General features: G+C 38.6%; 1 protein-coding gene across 3 annotated transcripts; it reads right to left on the bottom strand.

Moving 5' to 3' along the window:
• Window positions 1–3,210: 3,210 nt before the first annotated feature.
• cd151 (CD151 molecule) lies at window positions 3,211–19,958 on the bottom strand. Of its 3 annotated transcripts, XM_034176381.1 has the most exons (9): window positions 19,825–19,958; window positions 13,153–13,237; window positions 12,045–12,236; window positions 10,161–10,235; window positions 9,872–9,892; window positions 6,246–6,350; window positions 5,921–6,076; window positions 3,899–3,985; window positions 3,211–3,778 (listed from the first exon to the last, which is right to left on the bottom strand). In XM_034176381.1, the coding sequence occupies exons 2-9, from the start codon at window positions 13,234–13,236 to the stop codon at window positions 3,719–3,721; spliced, it is 780 nt and encodes a 259-aa protein (XP_034032272.1). In that variant the 5' UTR covers window position 13,237; window positions 19,825–19,958; the 3' UTR covers window positions 3,211–3,718. The 3 variants fall into 3 exon arrangements, with proteins under 3 accessions (XP_034032272.1, XP_034032273.1, XP_034032274.1); XM_034176382.1 differs by lacking the exon at window positions 9,872–9,892; XM_034176383.1 differs by lacking the exon at window positions 10,161–10,235.
• Between the last annotated feature and the right edge of the window lie 148 nt (window positions 19,959–20,106).

Below are 20,106 nucleotides of genomic sequence, written 5' to 3'. Positions count from 1 at the left end.
GTTCTGCACCGTGAATAGAGTCCCTTTATACAGAGAGTAGCGACAACTGAGAACATGGCGCCATTTTGGGGCAAACTGTCCTGAACTACTAAATGAACCTTTTGTTTTCAACGTTTTTTTTTTTTTTAATCAACCATATACAGTAACACATCCAGATACAGGTACTATCAAAATAAATATAAAAATAGTTAAGATCACATTTACATGAATTTACAATTTGTGATGATTTAATTAATTTAAAACCTGATGTATGCTTTTGCAATTTTCATCAAATCAGTGAGTGTCAGAGCGCTGAACTTTAATTTTGTACCTTTGCACGTCCAGACTACTCTGGGTTTTTTAATGGAAATGCACTGTGTACATTACTGTACATGGGACTGAACAATAAATTTAATGATGAAGTCACTTCCATCCCATTACTTTCCCAAATTTTTCTTCTGTTCGGATCTGAAGTAAATCTGTACATCTTGAAGCCCTTGTGTCTATTTGTGCATCCAAATGCACAGCAACCCAGCATTTTCAGCAAATAAATAACTAAAATAGCTGGATTTACATGCATACGAACGCTATTTTGGCCCCAAGATAGCTCCATGAGTCACGTGACTGATTTTTTTGGCTTGTCATGTCACTACTCTGAATAAAGGGACTCTACCTCTGAGCGCCCCCCCCAATGAACAGAGAGAGAGAGAGAGAGAGAGAGAGAAAACTTTGCACAAACAGCCATTTTTTAAATTATTTTTAATATTTTAGAAGTGCCCCTGAAATTGCAATTGGAATAGACATCAAAAGACTGCAGGTGACAATATAACTCTTATACAAAACATTCATGAATTGCAAATTGCTCTGTTATTAAGGTACATATTTGTCTCGTCATTTAGCATGTTTGTAAATATTAGGCTAAATGTGCAAATAGCATTAACTAATCTGCAAAAGAAATTTGATAATGTGGTGTTTCCCTTTTTTTTTTCTCCCAAATTTTTGGTCTTCATCTGTGGACCAAATGAAAACCTAAACTGAAATGTTACTAGCATTCCCATGCCAGTGAAATCAAATGTGATTCGTTATCTCCCTTAAATAAACCAGTTAATTATAAAGATAAGCCTCACTTAAAATTTTATTCTATTATTATTACTACTACTACTATTATTTTGTCAGTGTACATAAGGAAAAGAGAGTTTCCAGCTGCTGGAAAATTTTTGTAAAAATGTGGTAACACACACTCTTGCAGGCACATAAAAAGGTCAGATTCAAGTCACTTCAGCTAGTAATGTGAACGCAGCTCCACGAGTGGGCAGTTTGTCCTCTCAGGTGCCATTCAAACCCGTTGTTACACCCTGTCTGTCCGCTTCCAAATTTGTTTTTTCATTAACTAGCTGCCTGCCTTGTTCGCTGGGTGATCCACAGAGAAATGTGGCACAGAGTTCTGGTAAGTGGGCATAGAAAATATCACTCATCCAGGAAATCTTAGCTCCACCTTTCTACCTAAATCTACCTAAAAATTTATACCCTGTCACACATAGCTGGAATGAAGCCGATTCATGTCAGATTGATGATTCGACCCACATCGGAAAAGTGTCCAGTTGCAGTCCAAAAATGTTCTGACAGCCATCTGCGAGAGTCTACACAGTTGGTCAAAATCGGCTGATGCCCCGAGTGTGACGCACATGTTCAAAACACTCCGGCGCGGTCGAGATGGGATACCTATCCCACGGCGGTCCATGTGCAATCTGAGCACCATCTGTATCAGGTTCTACTGGCAGAACAGGCTGGACACAATTGCAAGATGCAGGAAAACAGCTCTGTAGAATTAAGGCGTTTACTTGGTACCAATGCAAGGGTTGGTACACAGAAAGGCAGTCCAAAACAAGCAACAGTAACAGAGTCATCAGGCAAAGGCATGGTCCAGTTATACAAACAGGTTGTCAAAAACACGATGAGGCAGTCAAGGCAAGGCAAGGCAAGGCAAGGCAAGGCAAAAAACACAAAGAACAGAGCTAGAAAGAGGCACAAGGCACAACAATCAGGGAAGGAACAAAGGCCAATGGTGAGGCTTATTAAAGCACCCAGGTGATGAGCAGTAAATCAAGAACAGGTGTGGGGAAACTTCCAGAACCAGGGTGTGGCCAGAGGGAAACGCCCACCATGAAGAACCAAGAGTGAGACAAGAAAGAGCAGGACAGAGAAAACCCAAGCAGAAAAGCAGAGCAAGAGACAGACAGATAAAAGTAAACCAAACACATACCACACAAAGTCCAATTCCTGACAATATGACCACAATTTACATATTCTGATGGTGTAAAAACAGGATTCGAAAGGATTTGAGCGCATATAGCTGCTCATTCACCTATTGTGAACACACACACACACACACACACTTCATGTCAGTCCAGCACCTCTGCTCTACGCGCACACGCACGTGAGGTCAGTAGTGCTGTGAAGTGGAGGACGAGCACAGATGTGGAGTGAGTGACTGCCCCATGCAGGCTATGACACATATGGCGTGAATCCGGTCCATACTTTGGCTGTACTCTGATGTTCAGTACCGGCAGGGACTGTGTACATGAGGACCACAGCGCTGCCTCCCACTCCGGTCCCGTGTTTGCCATCCAGATGTTTGGACATCGGGCAGTCTGCGCCTGTTATTGCCGTCTGACTGCAATCTGTGTCATCTACCTGTTGTCTACATGCACTTTGGATGCCATCGTGCAGATGTGGACAAGGTAATCTGGATGCATTCTGACACTGCTGACCACGCCTCTTTTCCTCCAGACTGTCAGATTATGGCAGTATTTGCTGTATCGGGTTGGTTCCTGCACATTCTCGCTATGTGTGACGGGGCTTTAACATCTATTCCAGTAAATGTCAAACCTTTTCAGGATTTTTTTTGTGTGTGTGTGTGTGTGTGAGAGACAGTCTATACTAGTAATCCACCATTTCAAAAGAACACTCAACTTCTTTGTTCTCTGTGCAGCTCTGCCCAAAACTGTGATGTCATGCCAACCTTTTCAGTATTTTTTATTTTTATTGGCACCATTTGTTTGCAAGTAAACCTGCTGATAAATCATCTGAAAATAACAAAAACAAAAACACATACTCTTTGGCACATTAACAATAATGATGAACTGTACTTTTCAGTTATAAATTGTAAAACACAAGACACAAATACACTTTCTGACCAACTGTACACAACCAGCCAGCACCTATAAAGAATGAAAATAAATGCTCTAATTTTATACAATACTAAAATTTATTTGAAGATAAAATGTGACATTTTTAGACAAGTTGCTTCATGCAGGCATAACACTAAAAAGAGAACTCCCGCTCTACTCTTGCTCCTAAAGACCTAGACTGATGTGAGACAATTAAACTTTGGTTAATCCTGTTACATAAAAAAAAAAGTACTTAAAATATCCACAGCATGCAGTAAATCAGAGCTAAACAGAAATATGTTCTCTGCTCTTAAAAATGTGTAATTTGGAAACAAAGTCACATATTGCACATATTCATGTAGCCTTGAAACTGAATATTAAAAGCACACACTGTAATATGCAAAAATAAAACAGTACCATCCAGCAGCAGGTGTACTCCATATCTAAATTATGTGTATTTTAAAAGTTGTGCCAAAGACATAACTACATAGCATCCTAAAACTGTGCACGTTAATAACTATCGCTGAAACAAACAACAATGTGTACATTCTGTGACAATAGTCCAAAAATCAGTATGACTCTTTCTGTAGATTTTTATAAAGGCAGCAAGTGAACATCATCCCCAGAAGCTGAAAGAAAGAGACGTATTAATTCCACCGTGCACCCAGAAAAATACAAGCTTATAGTTCAGATGATGTGCACAATATTTATATGAATAATATTTAATTCTGGGATTAAGAATACTTTACCTGTAGAGATGCAATCCCAATACCCACAGCACCCAGAATATACAGCTGACTCAGAATGAAGTCCTCCAATTTCATAATGCAACCTCCCTAAGAGCAAAATAAAACAGTTACAAACAAGAAAACTCACATATGCAGTGCAACATCTGCACCTTCTTTGTCATCGAGTTTCTTAAAATCCTTTCTAGTCCCTGAGGCCCATTGGTGCCATTGTTTAATTCAATTCAGTTTGTTTCATTTATACAGCACCAAATCACAACAAAGCTGCCTGCCTCAAGGTGCTTCACACGAGTGAGGTCTAACCTGACTAACCTCTTGAGCAAGCACACAGTGGTAAGGAAAAACTCCCTCTGATGATTTGAGGAAGAAATCTCAAGCAGACCAGACTCAGAAGGGTGACCCACTGCTTAGACCATTCTAACAGTTACAAGGTTTTTACAAAGGTGATAAAACAGGAAACAGAAAACAAAAGTAATATCAAAAGCAAATTGAGATGACCACGCAAGCATTTGTGCCGCAGCCAGGGGGTTATTCAGCACCCTGCAGGTCCAGTGCCCATCCATCACGCAGTCAGTTGTTTAACCCTGGATTTATTTGATTTTACCTTTTATTGTATGGTTGTTATTTTTGTTTTTGTTTTTTTACTCGCTTTATAGCTTTTAATTATTTTAGTTGTATTTTGTTTACAATTGTATGTCTTATGTAAACTGTTATGTCTTATCATGCTTTTTATTTATTCTTCTGTACAACACTTTGGTCCACTGTGGTTGTTTTAAAGTGCTTAACAAATAAAGTTGGTTGGATGGTTGGTTGGTTGGTTGGTTGGTTGGTTGGTTGGTTGGTTGGTTGGGTGGATTATGTAGAGTGAAGCATGTGAGAGTCTATGAGAGAGTGAGTGAAGCATGTGACTCCAGTTCAATACAGGTTACTTGCTCAACCAGGGCTGGCACCCATTTACAGCTGGGTGGACTGGGACAATACAGATTAACCAACCTCTACATACCCATATCCCAGTTTCTTATTCCACTGAGTTATGTTGTCTTCACTTGTCATAAGTGATGCCATAATATATGGCTCTGGACCATTTTAACCATGACTGACACACAACCATTGCACCGTGTTTAATCTTAATTGGCTTCAAACTGTTTAATAGTTATGGCCCTGAGTTTGACATATCAAAAAGTGATCCAGGGTGAAAGACTATATGACCAATGGAAAGGTGTTATATGACTTCATTTTAGTGTTTAGGGTGGCACAGTGGTTTGGGGGTTAGCACTGCTGCCTCACAGAAAGAAGGTCACAAGTTTGCTTTTAACCTGCTCCTTTCTCTGTGGAGTTCTCCTCATGTCTGCATGGGTTCTCTCTGGGTGCTCCAGCTTTGACCCACTTCCAAAGACAGGCAGGTTTGGGAAACTGGTGACTCTAAGGCCCAATCCAAATCCCATCTACTTCACCCTTTCCCTTCATTTTGCACATGTGCAGCCGTAGATGAGAGTGGTAGTGTGAATGAGTTTGTCTCTCTATATGTGTTGACCCTGAGATAGACTGGCAGCCTCTGCTGGGTGTACCCCGCCTCTCGCCCGATGACTGCTAGGGAAGGCTCCAACCCCACTGTCACCCTTAACTGAAATAAGAAGATGAAGAAAATGGTTGGACATCAGTGTTTTTTTTTTTTTAAACCATAGGGGTGTCTTGAACCAATTCCTCAAAACAGTCTAACAAGAAATATTCCTATCTGAGGAAGTCAGCCATGAGACTGGGATGGTGCAAATTAAGTATTGTATACAAGGAACCTGAGCACAGACTCACAATGTAACCCACTGGGCCCAAAATCCATCCTTGGCTTGTAATCTTGACTTTTAATTAGTTGTCAAAATCAAATCACTTTTTCTTTGGCTGATGACCAATCATTACATGGAGTTTGGTCCATATCAAAACTCTTCACACACACATAAACGGACATACACACAGGACAAACTACACCCCCCATGGACTATGCTACAGTCAGTGGTCAGTCTTACCTACCTCAACCTTATAGATGTTTGAAGGATGGTCCCTGCTGCCGCAAAGGATGCTGGGAGTTTTGCAACAGCTGTCAGGAACGAGCCGGTTGTTGTCTGCTGCCTGGATCCACACGCTGTCTGCCCACTCTGAGGAGCTGTTACTGCCACAACACTTAAACTGAGACAAAGAACAGAAAAACACAAGAGAAGGCTCATTTCATCGCTGCGTTTACGTGCAGGTCAAGTTATTTCAAAACTAGCATCCACTGAGCAAAGTGAAGGTTTTTGTGGTGTTTCTTGTCAGTAGATACAGATATGATTTAATCACACAGAATCCACTTCCACACCTCCTGCTGAAGTCTGTCCACAGCCTGTGTGAGGCTGTCCTCACCCGGCTGCTGGTATTTCTGCTGCATGTTCACCTTCAGGTTCTGTCTGAGCTCCTCATCCAGCTGTGACACAAGAGCAGGACATCAGTTCTTCAAAGTTCTTCTCCCCTGTCGCTGTCCAGAACCCAGATCATGTCACATGTATGAGCCCTCTGTCCTCATCAGCACATCAGTCCACCTCGACACTTGCACAAATTTCAAAATTGTCTTTGCGCACTGGCACGCAATCTCGCGTACCAATGAGTAAACTCATCGCAAACTGTGCGCAAACTGTGCCCTACGTGCAGTGACACACATTGAAACGCAGTGTTTGTGAATTGGCTGCACAATGTTCACAACTAGTTCACGCAAGTGTCATGAAATTTATGCATGCCAGAAATTTTGAACATTTCAAAACTTTCTTTGTGCACTGGCATGCTTCATATATATATATATATATATATATATATATATATATATATATATATATATATATATAAACTTCTAATGTTGTCTGTGTTGCTTATTCAAGCAAATGCTTTGCATGTATTCTATTTAATTGACATGTGTTCCTTGTAAATGATTAACTGACTGTTTAAATGTGATCTTTCTGCATTATCAGTATGTTGATGGTTAAATAGTGTTTTAACCAAATGGACTGTTTAAGTTACTATTAATGTGTATCCATTTGAGTGTCTTAGAACAAATAGTATGCCAAAATAGTTAATGTGTTTAAATAGTTGAATTATTTCTTTGTCTGCCATTCTCTAACACATGAAGTTTTCTGTGAAATTACACACTGTAAATGGGCGGAGATTAATGATGTAAGTCCCCTTCAAAAAGTTAGACGTTTCTGCTCTCTCTCTTGGAACTCTCCCTCAACTCTCTTGGAACATTTCTGCCTTTTTTTCCCCTCTTCTCTCTCTCTATTCTTAAAACGCTTAACATTATTTTTGGGCTAACAAGGCCCCATGCTAGCCAAGCAATGCAACCATGTGGCATTCAATCGTTATTATTCTTTGATAACTTAACAAATTAATAGCCTGACGTTTTTAAGGTTCATCAAGTCTTTTGAATTTTTAAGAGAACTTCCAAGTTGAACTTTTCAAAATAATAGCAAATTGACAGAAATACAACTTTCCTTTTCTGTACTTTACAACGCTGCTCTTAAAGTTCTGTCTTTTCTCTAAATTCATAAAGACTTTTAATCTGGCTCCAACAAACCTTTTTAAAAGCTACCAGAATCCATTTTCAACAAACGCCTTCCACCTCTGGTCCAGCTAGCTGACGACAAATTGCAAGCAGCCATCCTGTCGGTAAAACCAGCCGACACAAAGCCTTTGGGATCGCCCGGGGAGACCGCTGGTTTAACCCCTTGACCCAAGTGAGCTCACTCTGCAAAGAGCCTAAAACATCAGCGATGGACAGACTGTTCATCTGAACCATCTCTTCAATGGATCAGCTAAGTGATGCAGTTAAAGGTTCCAGAAAAAAGGTTTCTGTGAAGGCTCTCAGTTGTCCAGGTGGTTTCCATAGTAGAGAAGCTTGAATCTTCGACTGGACTGGGTTGCTTGACGCGAGGAGGTTTTGCTTCAAATTGCAGAAGCTTCCTCAGCTAAAATTCTTGCTCTGGAAGTCTGACTTCTGTCTGACCCTTGTAGAGAAGAACAAACAGATGCCACAAAAGGTGGAGTTTTAAACCTAACCAGACCCCTCCTACTGAGAGGCAGACTGCTATTGGCTAGTGACTAAACAGTTGCTTTAATTAGCACCTGTTGTGCTATAGTTAGCACCCTCCTAATAACAGGGTAAGCTGTCCCTCCTAACGATGGGACTGACGCCTCTCCTGATGACATGAATGACTCATTACCATGAACAAAAGACTGAAACTGCTTTTACCTGAGTACCCCATTGTAAACAGGGGACAAAGCGTGTCTCAGACCCCTCCCCGGTTAAGGCTGGGTTTCAACTGTTTCACATACAATGCCTCCTTCACCCCTCTCTCAAACCATTTCTTCTCAATGGCTAAGATTTTAACTTCCTTGTCCTCAAATGTGTGGTTAGTGTATTAAAGGTCATCTCCACCTTAAAGACACTAAAGACTTTTAAAACCTATTCATATATTTGGTTAATCATTTTCTTAATAATAATTGGCTTCAAATTTCATCACTAAATTCTGATCAGATTTATTTACTTAAAGTCTTTAAGCTTTATCGCTCTACTTTCTTTCAACGTCTCATGAGTAAGCAAATTGTGTCCATAAATGAACTTATTTAATCACTGTCCACTCAAAATGCCAGTGAACTGTTCATTCCTTGTATAATTGTAAACAAAATGTAAATATTTCTGCTGTGGTTCATTTTGTGTTTAGAAGGAAACCCTTGGTCAATCGTATCGTAGAATTTAGACTTTCAGACCTGAGACTAATTAAATTGAGAAATGACTGATTAATTTGAGACTGATAAATTAATGAATGTTTAAATTAAAGTACCTATGCTTTAAATAGGTGGTGCCCTGAGGTGATTAAATATTATTCTAATTAAATAATAATTATTAAACCCTAAAATTGTTCATTATTTCGGTGACCCATTAATGAGGTCTAGGCCAATTTAATTCAATTTGGGAGTTTAACAATACTTTCACTACATATTTTTGGTGCTCTCAGTGAGGCCAATAACACATTGCGAGGCTTAACTACTTATTCACTACATTAAATTGGTGCCCGTGTGAGGTGCCATTCATTCCATATAAGTAAGTTAAATGTAATTTGTTACAGTTTATTTTGGTGCCCGTTGCGAGGCATTTAGAATTTCGCTACACAAGTGTCAAGCTGGCTTCAAACTGTAATTTCACCAATGTCTGTCCCCTACTCCTTCAAGGTCCAATGGCCAATTTCCACCATACTTCTGTGGATCATGGTCATCACTAGAACTGCCTCTGCAAGTGTTTATTTGGGCAAAGGTCAAGGTCAATAGGGTCAAACAAAATATTTTAAAATGTTTTTATTTTTTCTACTCCAATGTCCAGCAAACATGGCATGTGTGTGTGTTCTGGAATTGGTCAGATAACATCAAATTGACCAAAGACCAATCACTGGAGTCAAGGGAATTGGAGTTAAAGATTAAAGTTTTTTTCTGATTTGCACTGAGTTTGGCACACATAAGGAGGTGGGTTACTGAATTGCCCAGCAAGCTCAGATTGTGTAGAGATCAATCACTAAGGTCAAGGTCATGTGTGGCCATCCATTTGCTAGCCTACTTATCCTAGGTCCTTTTGCTCATTTCTACAAATCTTCGTGCATTGATGAAGGTTGATGCTGAAACTGCCTTTAAATAATTCATTTTGGCAAAGGTCAAGGTCAACCTGATTTGGACCAAATGCAGTACATTTTAAGGTGGAGTCTGGAAGTACCTTGGCCAGCTAGAGGGCAATCATTTGGGTTAACGTCAAGGTCATTGGGTAGGTCATTGCGGGTACTATTACCTAGTACTTTAAATGAGTACAAGAAAAAAAAACTTGAGTTCCAAACAAGATATAAACCATTTTATATCAACCTGTTTGAGCAACAGTTTGATATAAAATGAAATCAGGTGGTAGAAGATTACCTGGTAGCAGAAAGGAAAACACTGGAACAGGAAGAAAGAAGAGTATGAGAAGGGTGGAAAAACAAGATAAATGAAGAACATGCACAGATGCACGCAGCGTGCAGCAGCCCTGATATTTCTCAGTTTAGTGCATCAAAAAAAGTGTAAGTAGTCACACAGAAACTGAGCTGTGATTAAAGTTACATTACGAGATTGAGGAAAAAATACGCCACAACCAGACAAATATTCATTTGGTGATCTGTTTCATCAAAAGTACCCCCGCCCCATACTGCAGTATAAAATCAGTCACCTGTTGGTAGTTAACGTAGGCCAGGACAGCGGCAACCACTTCCAGCAGGAAAATACACAGCAATAAGATAAAATACTGTAGGGGGGTGTCAAAAAAGAAACAGATGTTAATTAACAAATTTCATAAGTTATATTTCTTCTTTCAGGCGTTAGTACTGTAGGAAAAAAAAAAAAAAAAAAAGCTTTCAAATCTATGCAGTTGGAGTGATGGAACCACCCAATAGGAATATCTACAGGCTCTGTCGCTGCTGTGGGAAAGGAAGCTGTTCATTCCAGAGGTCAGGGTGGATATCTTTAAAGACATAAGGTCAGGGAGCTTGTGCAGTTTCTGTATTTGCTCACTGCCTGAGCTCGTCTCTCTCCCAGCATGCCCCTGTGACGCCCCTCATTCCTCTGGCATGAGGCGCGCTCTAAATCTAAACCTTGAAAGGCGCACGCTGTAGGACTGTCTGTCCTATACCACTAATGAATATCTGACATAATTAGCTGCAAACAAAACAGATGGCGGCCAGCGATTAACTTTCACTTCATGTGAACTCAGACTGGGTTGTGTGTGTGTGTGTGTGTCCATAAACAGGAGCTCTGCACACAATGCAACATGGCTTCATGGGTTGATTTAACAACACACACGGCAGGATACTGTTTATTTGCCCCAAGCACTGCATTTATTTTAAGTTAAAATCGCAGTATCCACCTACAGTTGTGTTCAAAATTATAGTGGTGTGTTTAAAAAAGTGAGTAAAGCTTAAAATCCATATAATAGCTTTTATTTTTATACAGTACCTGCAAATGCATTGGGAACACACATTCTATTCCAAATCAAACCATGAAGAAAAATTACTTTAGAGAAAGCGAAGAAAAAGGAATATTAGGGTGTTAAATAAAAACAGTATCTGAATTTTTCTTTACAAACTTAAACATTTACTGTATACACTGAAAGATGCTTGAAGATTGATCTTTTCTGTGAATCACTGAACGAATATTAAGTTGTATAACTGTTGTTTCTGAGAACTGCTTCACATCTGTGTTGCATGGAGTCGACCAACTTTTGGCACCTGTGAACAGGCATTCCAGTCCAGGACGACTGGACTACATTCCACAATTCCTCTGCATTTCTTGATTTTACCTCAGAATAAAGATTCCAAAAAGTATAGTTTGTACTATCTATGACTGAATGCTATGGAGTAAGAACGGTGTCAAAGGTCAATTTCAGTTTGTACGGGGTCAAAAATTAAAGTTGCTCCAATTTTGGTAAAAAGTGGTGCAAATTATTAGTTAATTAATAGGATTAATAAATGGAATAGTTTTGACTGTGTTGAATGGTTGGTCTCCAAAGTAAAGGTGAAACAAGTTTGACATCCATTGGATTCTATGACATGTGACATATGTTACTCCATAACATGATAACTAAGCATGACACATGGTGAAATCTATTCCTTAAAAAAATTAAATAAAATAAAATATTAACTCAACCAAATAATTTACATAACTTTTTACCAAAATCAAAGCAATTTTAACTTTTGACCTCGTACAGATAGTCCAAACTATACCTTTGTGGAATCTTTATGATCAGACAAATAATGTGGTATACCTTTTAATATGGTTGGAGGTTTGTATTTTTAAATTTGGACCCTGTGTAATTCATCAATGGACCCTTACTTGGTTGCCTATTGAAAATTTAAGTGTACATGTATCAAACAAATATCGGAAACCAACAGACCAACAGATCAAACACATCAACAACAACAACAAATATCCTGTTATCTGCTGCACTATGGTGGTGATTCCCGTTTGTCTGACCTGGAAGTACACTGGTCTTGAGAGTGAGAAGTCTGCTATTTGAACCCCATTTGAGTCACATAGGTATGCCGTTACCTGTCCTTACCACAATCAAAAGACTCTTCATCTCATTCAGTGTGGCGCAGCAGCCAATCACGCCGGTCACTATCACAATGAGACCAGCAGTTATCAGGACGTAGGCTGAGGCCAAGTAGTAGCTGGAATTCAGTAAACTGATGTAGTCGCTCTTCTCCACCAAAGTCCACACTCCCACTGCCAGCACAGCTCCTCCTGCCAGCTGACACAACACACCGTTACCAGCTAAACTCAAAGCAGATGGTCATATCAAAAATGCACTGCAAATGATGCATGAGACAAGTTTTTATTCATTCCCTTAAAGCCTCAAGAGAAATCCACCTACGGTGTAGAAATTATCAGGGTGATTCAACTTAAAAACATTAGTTTAATTGCAGCCAATTGAAGAAGAGCTTTTATTCAACTCAGGAAGGTAAGTTAAAGAAGTCACCCACTTACAGAACTTACCTTCCTGAGTTGAATAAAAGCTTTTCTTGGAGTTTACTTTTGTTTTTAAGGCAGATAAACCACATTTATCATGCCTGTGTGTGCACACATTGGAAATGTACAGCACACGCTGTATGGAGAAAAAAAGAATACATAATAAAAACTCTGTTGGATTGGATTGAAGCATTTAATGTGTAGTTGTACACAACAAACTGAGCAAATGAAGTTCATACATACTAGATCGTGGTATGACTGTTTTTTCAAATGCGTCCATTCTTGTACACAGAAAAAATATAGTGTTAAGCACCCCAGCATGTATGTATAAATGTGGTTTTTGATATTTTCATCAACGTCAGTACACGTTCAAATTAAAAAAATTAGAATGGTAATTTTAAGAAGCTAGAGATTTTTGTCCATTTTATTAATAAAATAGTGTTGCAGAAAGTACCAAATTATTTCAGTATTTTTTAAATTACTTTGTAGATTTAAAACCCAATTCATGAGTACACAAAATTAGTAAAGAATAAATGTATCAAAATTCCTTTTGAAAAATATTGAATAGTTCAGTCCAAAAAATGTAATATTTGGAAGCTTCAGTTTTTCCAGCATATTTTTACACAGTGGATTACAAATGCGTTATCTTTATTATTAATGTATTTAGTCAGAGTCTTAAAACTTCCTGATCAACTTACCCAGAAGAGAAGGTTAAAAATAAAAAGTAGATATTTAAGGCAAATTGTCCCACACGTGTTTCTTTTTTCACCTCGTTGTTCCATTCTTGAGAGAGAGAGAGAGAGAGAGAGAGAGACACAGACAGACAGACAGACAGAATATAAAACACATAGCATACATAGTATACAACTGACATACACAAGTTAAAAATACAGTGCCCTCCAAAAACATTGGTACACTTGGTATTTCACACATTTTAATTATACCATTGCAAATACAAAAATTCAAAAAGTAAAAATTTCTAAAGTTATTGTCCTTAATTTGAAACTGAAAGCAAATCTCTACAACTTGATATAAGATAATTAAAAATATAAAAGCCAAGATGATGGTTTGCATACCTCTTCATCATGAAGCTGTATAACTGGCGATACAAAATGCAAAACATGCACTGTGCGCAATTACTCCAATCACAGCCACAGAAGCCTTTAACTTCTTTTGGGTTGTCTGGGTGTCTTGGTGGCTTTCCTCACTCTTCTCCTTGCAGAGTCACTCAGTTTTGGAGAACTGTCTACTCCACACAGATTTACCATAGAGTGCCATACTGATTGTATTCTTCTTCATAACTGATGTAAATAAAGTCAAAGACATATTCAGTGACTTGGAAATGTTCATGTATCCATCCCCTGACTTGTCTAAAGAAAACTGGCAATAAAACAGATTTACAGGTATTACACCAAAGCATTCCATTCTTTATGCAACCTTTTATATTTTTCGAATTTCAGAAATTTTTATTTTTTGTGTGTTTGAAATGGCATAAATTAAAGTTGTGTTAAATATGTGTTCTGATACTTTTGGAGGGTACTCTATATAAAAATCAGCAAATGAAAAACTCAGAGGAATCTGTCTGGAGAAGATTCGACTGCACCTGAACATCTTTCTATAGAACAAAGGCAACATGCTGCCAAAACTGCCCTCATTTTTATATTAAATAAATAAATAAGTGTAAAAAACTTAACAGTCAGTTAAAGACTGTTAAAGCTGTATCTGTCCAAGAACGATCAGTTAGAGAATTTAGTCCAGTTGCATTGTAACACACACATCTGCAAAAGTGTTAAGTCCAAAAATATTTACATGCTGCCTTAAAAAAAAAGTCTAATACAGTACTATTTGGTTGTAAATTCTTCATAGCTGGTAAATGAAGTCCAAAACCCACAGACATCACACAGCGAGCGAAAGGCCAGTCTGCTGTGAGGTGACAGTGCTAACCACTAAACTATTGTGCCGCCCATAAATCTTGTACCCTTTGCCTTTACTCCGGTGAAGTCTTGATTGTTGACTTTTGGACAGACAAAGATACACACTCAGTTGTGCTCATCTGGTCACATGTTGCAAAGTACTTTTCTTCTAAAGAAGCAAAAATGATTCTTCATAACCCCTTACAGTAGTGTTCAGAATAATAGTAGTGCTATGTGACTAAAAAGATTAATCCAGGTTTTGAGTATATTTCTTATTGTTACATGGGAAACAAGGTACCAGTAGATTCAGTAGATTCTCACAAATCCAACAAGACCAAGCATTCATGATATGCACACTCTTAAGGCTATGAAATTGGGCTATTAGTTAAAAAAAGTAGAAAAGGGGGTGTTCACAATAATAGTAGCATCTGCTGTTGACGCTACAAACTCAAAACTATTATGTTAAAACTTATGTTATGTTAAAACTGTTAGAACTTTTGTTTGGTGCCTTTCCAATAAGATTTATAAAGATGACTGCCTGAAGAGAACATGTAAATTTCCACAGTCATTGATGATATGGGGCTGCATGTCAGGTAAAGGCACTGGGGAGATGGCTGTCATTACATCATCAATAAATGCACAGGTTTATGTTGATATTTTGGACAATTGAAAGGATGTTTGGGGATGATGAAATCATTTTTCAAGATGATAATGCATCTTGCTATAGAGCAAAAACTGCAAAAACATTCCTTGCAAAAAGACACATAGGGTCAATGTCATGGCATAGGGTCAAAGTCAATGAGCAGATCTGATTTGATGTAGGTGTTAATTTGGGGGATGAAAATTTACAGGGTGATTCCATAATTTTTTCCCTCAGAATTGAGTGATTTCATATTTTTTTTTTCCTCTGCTTGGTCTAAAAAAGTAACCGTTACTGACTGCCACAATCTTTTTTTCTTGATTTCTTATAGTATTTCTTAAAGCCAGAAAGTTGCCATTTGAAATGACTTTAGTTTTGTGTCATGTCTGTGATCTGCTTTTTTTCTACAAAATTAAACAACTGAATGAACATCCTCTGAGGCCGGTGATTCCATAATTTTTGCCAGGGGTTGTATTTAGTTGTATAACCACAGTTTTTCATGATTTCTTCACATCTGCGAGGCATTAATTTTGTTGGTTTGGAACCAAGATTTTGCTGGTTTACTAGTGTGCTTGGGGTCATTGTCTTGTTGAAACACCCATTTCAAGGGCATGTCCTCTTCAGCATAAGGCAACATGACCTCTTCAAGTATTCTGACATATCCAAACTGATCCATGATACCTGGTATGTGATATATAGGCCCAGCACCATAGTAGGAGAAACATGCCCATATCATGATGCTTGCACCACCATGCTTCACTGTGAACTGTGGCTTGAATTCAGAGTTTGGGGGTCGTCTCACAAACTGTCTGTGGCCCTTGGACCCAAAAAGAACAATTTTACTCTCATCAGTCCACAGAATATTCCTCCATTTCTCTTTAGGCCAGTTGATGTGTTCTTTGGCAAATTGTAACCTCTTCTGCACGTCTTTTATTTAAGAGGGACTTTGCGGGGGATTCTTGCAAATAAATTAGCTTCACACAGGCGTCTTCTGTCACAGCACTTACAGGTAACTCCAGACTGTCTTTGATCATCCTGGAACTGATCAGTGGGTGAGCCTTTGCCATTCTGGTTATTCTTCTATCCATTTTGATGGTTGTTTTCCATTTTCTTCCATGCGTCTCTGGTTTTTTTTGTCCATTTTAAAGCATTGGAGATCATTGTAGATGAACAGCCTATAATTTTTTGCACCTGTGTATTAAGTTTTCCCCTCTCCAATCAACTTTTTAATCAAACTACGCTGTTCTTCTGAACAATGTCGAACATCGCGCTATACAAGAAAAAAGTTGATTGATTGATTGATCCCATTTTCCTCAGGCTTTCAAAGAGAAAAGCATGTTCAACAGGTGCTGGCTTCATCCTTAAATAGGGGACACTGATTCACACCTGTTTTTTTTTTTTTACTAATAGCCCAATTTCATAGCCTTAAGAGTGTGCATATCATGAATGCTTGGTCTTGTTGGATTTGTGAGAATCTATTGAATCTACTGGTACCTTGTTTCCCATGTAACAATAAGAAATATACTCAAAACCTGGAATAATCTTTTTAGTCACATAGTATTACTATTATTCTGAACACTACTGTATGTGTGGTTTGCTGGCATTGTCAGCTGTTTTGACCCTGTAGTGCATACAACCCCTGGCAAAAATTATGGAATCACCGGCCTCAGAGGATGTTCATTCAGTTGTTTAATTTTGTAGAAAAAAAGCAGATCACAGACATGACACAAAACTAAAGTCATTTCAAATGGCAACTTTCTGGCTTTAAGAAACACTATAAGAAATCAAGAAAAAAAGATTGTGGCAGTCAGTAACGGTTACTTTTTTAGACCAAGCAGAGGAAAAAAATTTGGAATCACTCAATTCTGAGGAAAAAATTATGGAATCACCCTGTAAATTTTCATCCCCCAAATTAACACCTGCATCAAATCAGATCTGCTCATTGACATTGACCCTATGTGTCTTTTTGCAAGGAATGTTTTTGCAGTTTTTGCTCTATGGCAAGATGCATTATCATCTTGAAAAATGATTTCATCATCCCCAAACATCCTTTCAATTGTCCAAAATATCAACATAAACTTGTGCATTTATTGATGATGTAATGACAGCCATCTCCCCAGTGCCTTTACCTGACATGCAGCCCCATATCATCAATGACTGTGGAAATTTACATGTTCTCTTCAGGCAGTCATCTTTATAAATCTCATTGGAAAGGCACCAAACAAAAGTTCCAGCATCATCACCTTGCCCAATGCAGATTCGAGATTCATCACTGAATATGACTTTCATCCAGTCATCCACAGTCCACAATTGCTTTTCCTTAGCCCATTGTAACCTTGTTTTTTTCTGTTTAGGTGTTAATGATGCCTTTCGTTTAGCTTTTCTGTATGTAAATCCCATTTCCTTTATGCGGTTTCTTACAGTTCGGTCACAGACGTTGACTCCAGTTTCCTCCCATTCGTTCCTCATTTGTTTTGTTGTACATTTTTAGATTTTTGAGACATATTGCTTTAAGTTTTCCATCTTGACGCTTTGATGTCTTCCTTGGTCTACCAGTATGTTTGCCTTTAACAACCTTCCCATGTTGTTTGTATTTGGTCCAGAGTTTAGACACAGCTGACTGAACAACCAACATCTTTTGCAACATTGCGTGATGATTTACTCTCTTAAGAGTTTGATAATCCTCTCCTTTGTTTCAATTGACATCTCTCGTGTTGGAGCCATGATTCATGTCAGTCCACTTGGTGCAACAGCTCTCCAAGGTGTGTTCACTCCTTTTTAGATGCAGACTAACGAGCAGATCTGATATGATGCAGGTGTTAGTTTTGGGGATGAAAATTTACAGGGTGATTCCATAATTTTTTCCTCAGAATTGAGTGATTCCATATTTTTTTCCTCTGCTTGGTCTAAAAAAAGTAACCGTTACTGACTGCCACAATCTTTTTTCTTGATTTCTTATAGTGTTTCTTAAAGCCAGAAAGTTGCCATTTGAAATGACTTTAGTTTTGTGTCATGTCTGTGATCTGCTTTTTTTCTACAAAATTAAACAACTGAATGAACATCCTCCGAGGCCGGTGATTCCATAATTTTTGCCAGGGGTTGTACAGGCCAATCTGGCCACTCCTGAAGTCTTTGCCATTTTTCAGAGTTTCTGTTGCATCTACATTAGCCTCCTTATTGACAGTTAACAAGATTGCAAATGTGGCAGTTGACCTTGACTCTATGCATTTTGTCAACTTGCATATATAAGTCATTGGGGTATAAACACATCTGACAATAAGCCAGATAACCAGTTGTCCAATTACTATTGTCCTTTTATTTCAATAGTGCAGCAATTAGTGCACATGCAATTTGGATATACTTTTCAATAAAAACTTAAAAATCAGTAGAGTTGTATTCATTACAGAGTTGGTGTCATCTAGTGGTGAGCTGACAGATTCCATTATGCCATCACAAGTCACATTTTTGCTTCTTTGGCGCCGGGTATTAACGCCCCCTTGTGATAAGCAATATGTATTATTTTTGTGGTGATAGGGTTTGCGATCAAGATTTCCTGCAGTAATTGATCCGTAAACTGAAATCCATAAACCACTTAAACTGAAATATATATATATATATATGTGTGTATGTGTGTGTGTGTGTACACACACACACACACACACACACACACACACACTTGTATGTAAAAGTTTGGGTACCCCTGATGATTTCCATGATTTTCCTTTATTAATCATTGGTTGTTTGGATCAGAAATTTCAGTTAAATATAGCAGACAAACACATTGATATTTGAGAAATGAAATAAAGTTTATAGGATTTACAGAAAGTGTGCAATAATTCTTTAAACAAAATTAGGCAGGTGCATAAATTTGGGCACCCCAACAGAGAGCGAGAGAAAAAAAAAAAAAATCAATATTTAGTAGATCCTCCTTTTGCAGAAATAACAGCACCTAAACGCTTCCTATAGCTTCCAATGAGAGTCTGAATTCTGGTTGAAGGTATTTTGGACCATTCTTCTTTAAAAAATATCTCAGGTTTGTTGGTTTCCGAGCACAGACAGCCTGCTTACAATCACACCACAGATTTTCAATAATATTCAGGTCTGGGGACTGAGATGGCCATTCCAAAACATTGTATTTGTTCCTCTGCATAAATGCCTTAGTACATTTTGAGCAGTGTTTAGGGTCGTCGTCTTGTGGAAAGATCCAGCTCCGGCACAACTTCAACTTTGTCACTGATTCTTGAACATTGTTCTCAAGAATCTGCTGATATTGACTGGAATCCGTGTGATGTGATCCGTGTGTACCTGCACTGGCCACACAGTATGATAGAACCACCTCCAAATTTTACTGTTGGTAGCAAGTGTTTTTTTCTTGGGATGTCGTGTTCTTTTTCAGCCATGAAAATTATCAGGGGTGCCCAAACTTTTGCATACAACTGTGCATATATCATGAACAATATTCACATTTTGCAAGACCCGTGTTCACATGATCCTGCACACTTGCAACCAGTAGACAATGAAGAGGGGAGGTGAATGTCACAATATGGTGATACAACACAGCGTCCTCCATGAGGGCGCCCGCTTGTAAAGGATTCATTTTAGACTCATGAAAATGGATTTGTTGTTGCGGGTAATTATACATTAATGAACAGATGTGTATGACAGAACCAAGAAACACTCAAAGCTCAGTATTAAAAGTGTTTCCAGCAACAACACTGACTTGCAAAAGCACAAACTCCAGTGAACCCTGTTATTTTTAAACCATTGTGTCATGGGAAAAGTCCCGTTCTTTCCAGCTGTGATTAAAATACTCCTACCTGATTTCACACGGTGTGACCCTGAAAGATGTAGATTATCAGGGTTAACGTCTTCCAGGCTCCCAGCGACCCTCAGCGTGCTGCTGTTTCTGAAGGTTAACAGGAACAGTGAAGGATCTCAGTTAAACCAAATCTCAGAGCGGCTGTCCTCTTTTGGCAGAGCAGGTCAGGTCACCCAGACGCCCTGCGAGCAGCTGTACTGCCCCCAGCTGGCATCTCACAGGAATGATCCTTTTGCAAAGAGCAAAATAAATGACTCGACTAGTGCATCATTTACATACA

The sequence above is a fragment of the Thalassophryne amazonica genome, chromosome 8 (genome assembly GCF_902500255.1).
Source record: "Thalassophryne amazonica chromosome 8, fThaAma1.1, whole genome shotgun sequence".
Lineage (NCBI taxonomy): Eukaryota > Metazoa > Chordata > Actinopteri > Batrachoidiformes > Batrachoididae > Thalassophryne > Thalassophryne amazonica.
Note: the sequence above shows the minus strand (reverse complement) of the source record. Positions and strands in the feature narration are given on the sequence as shown.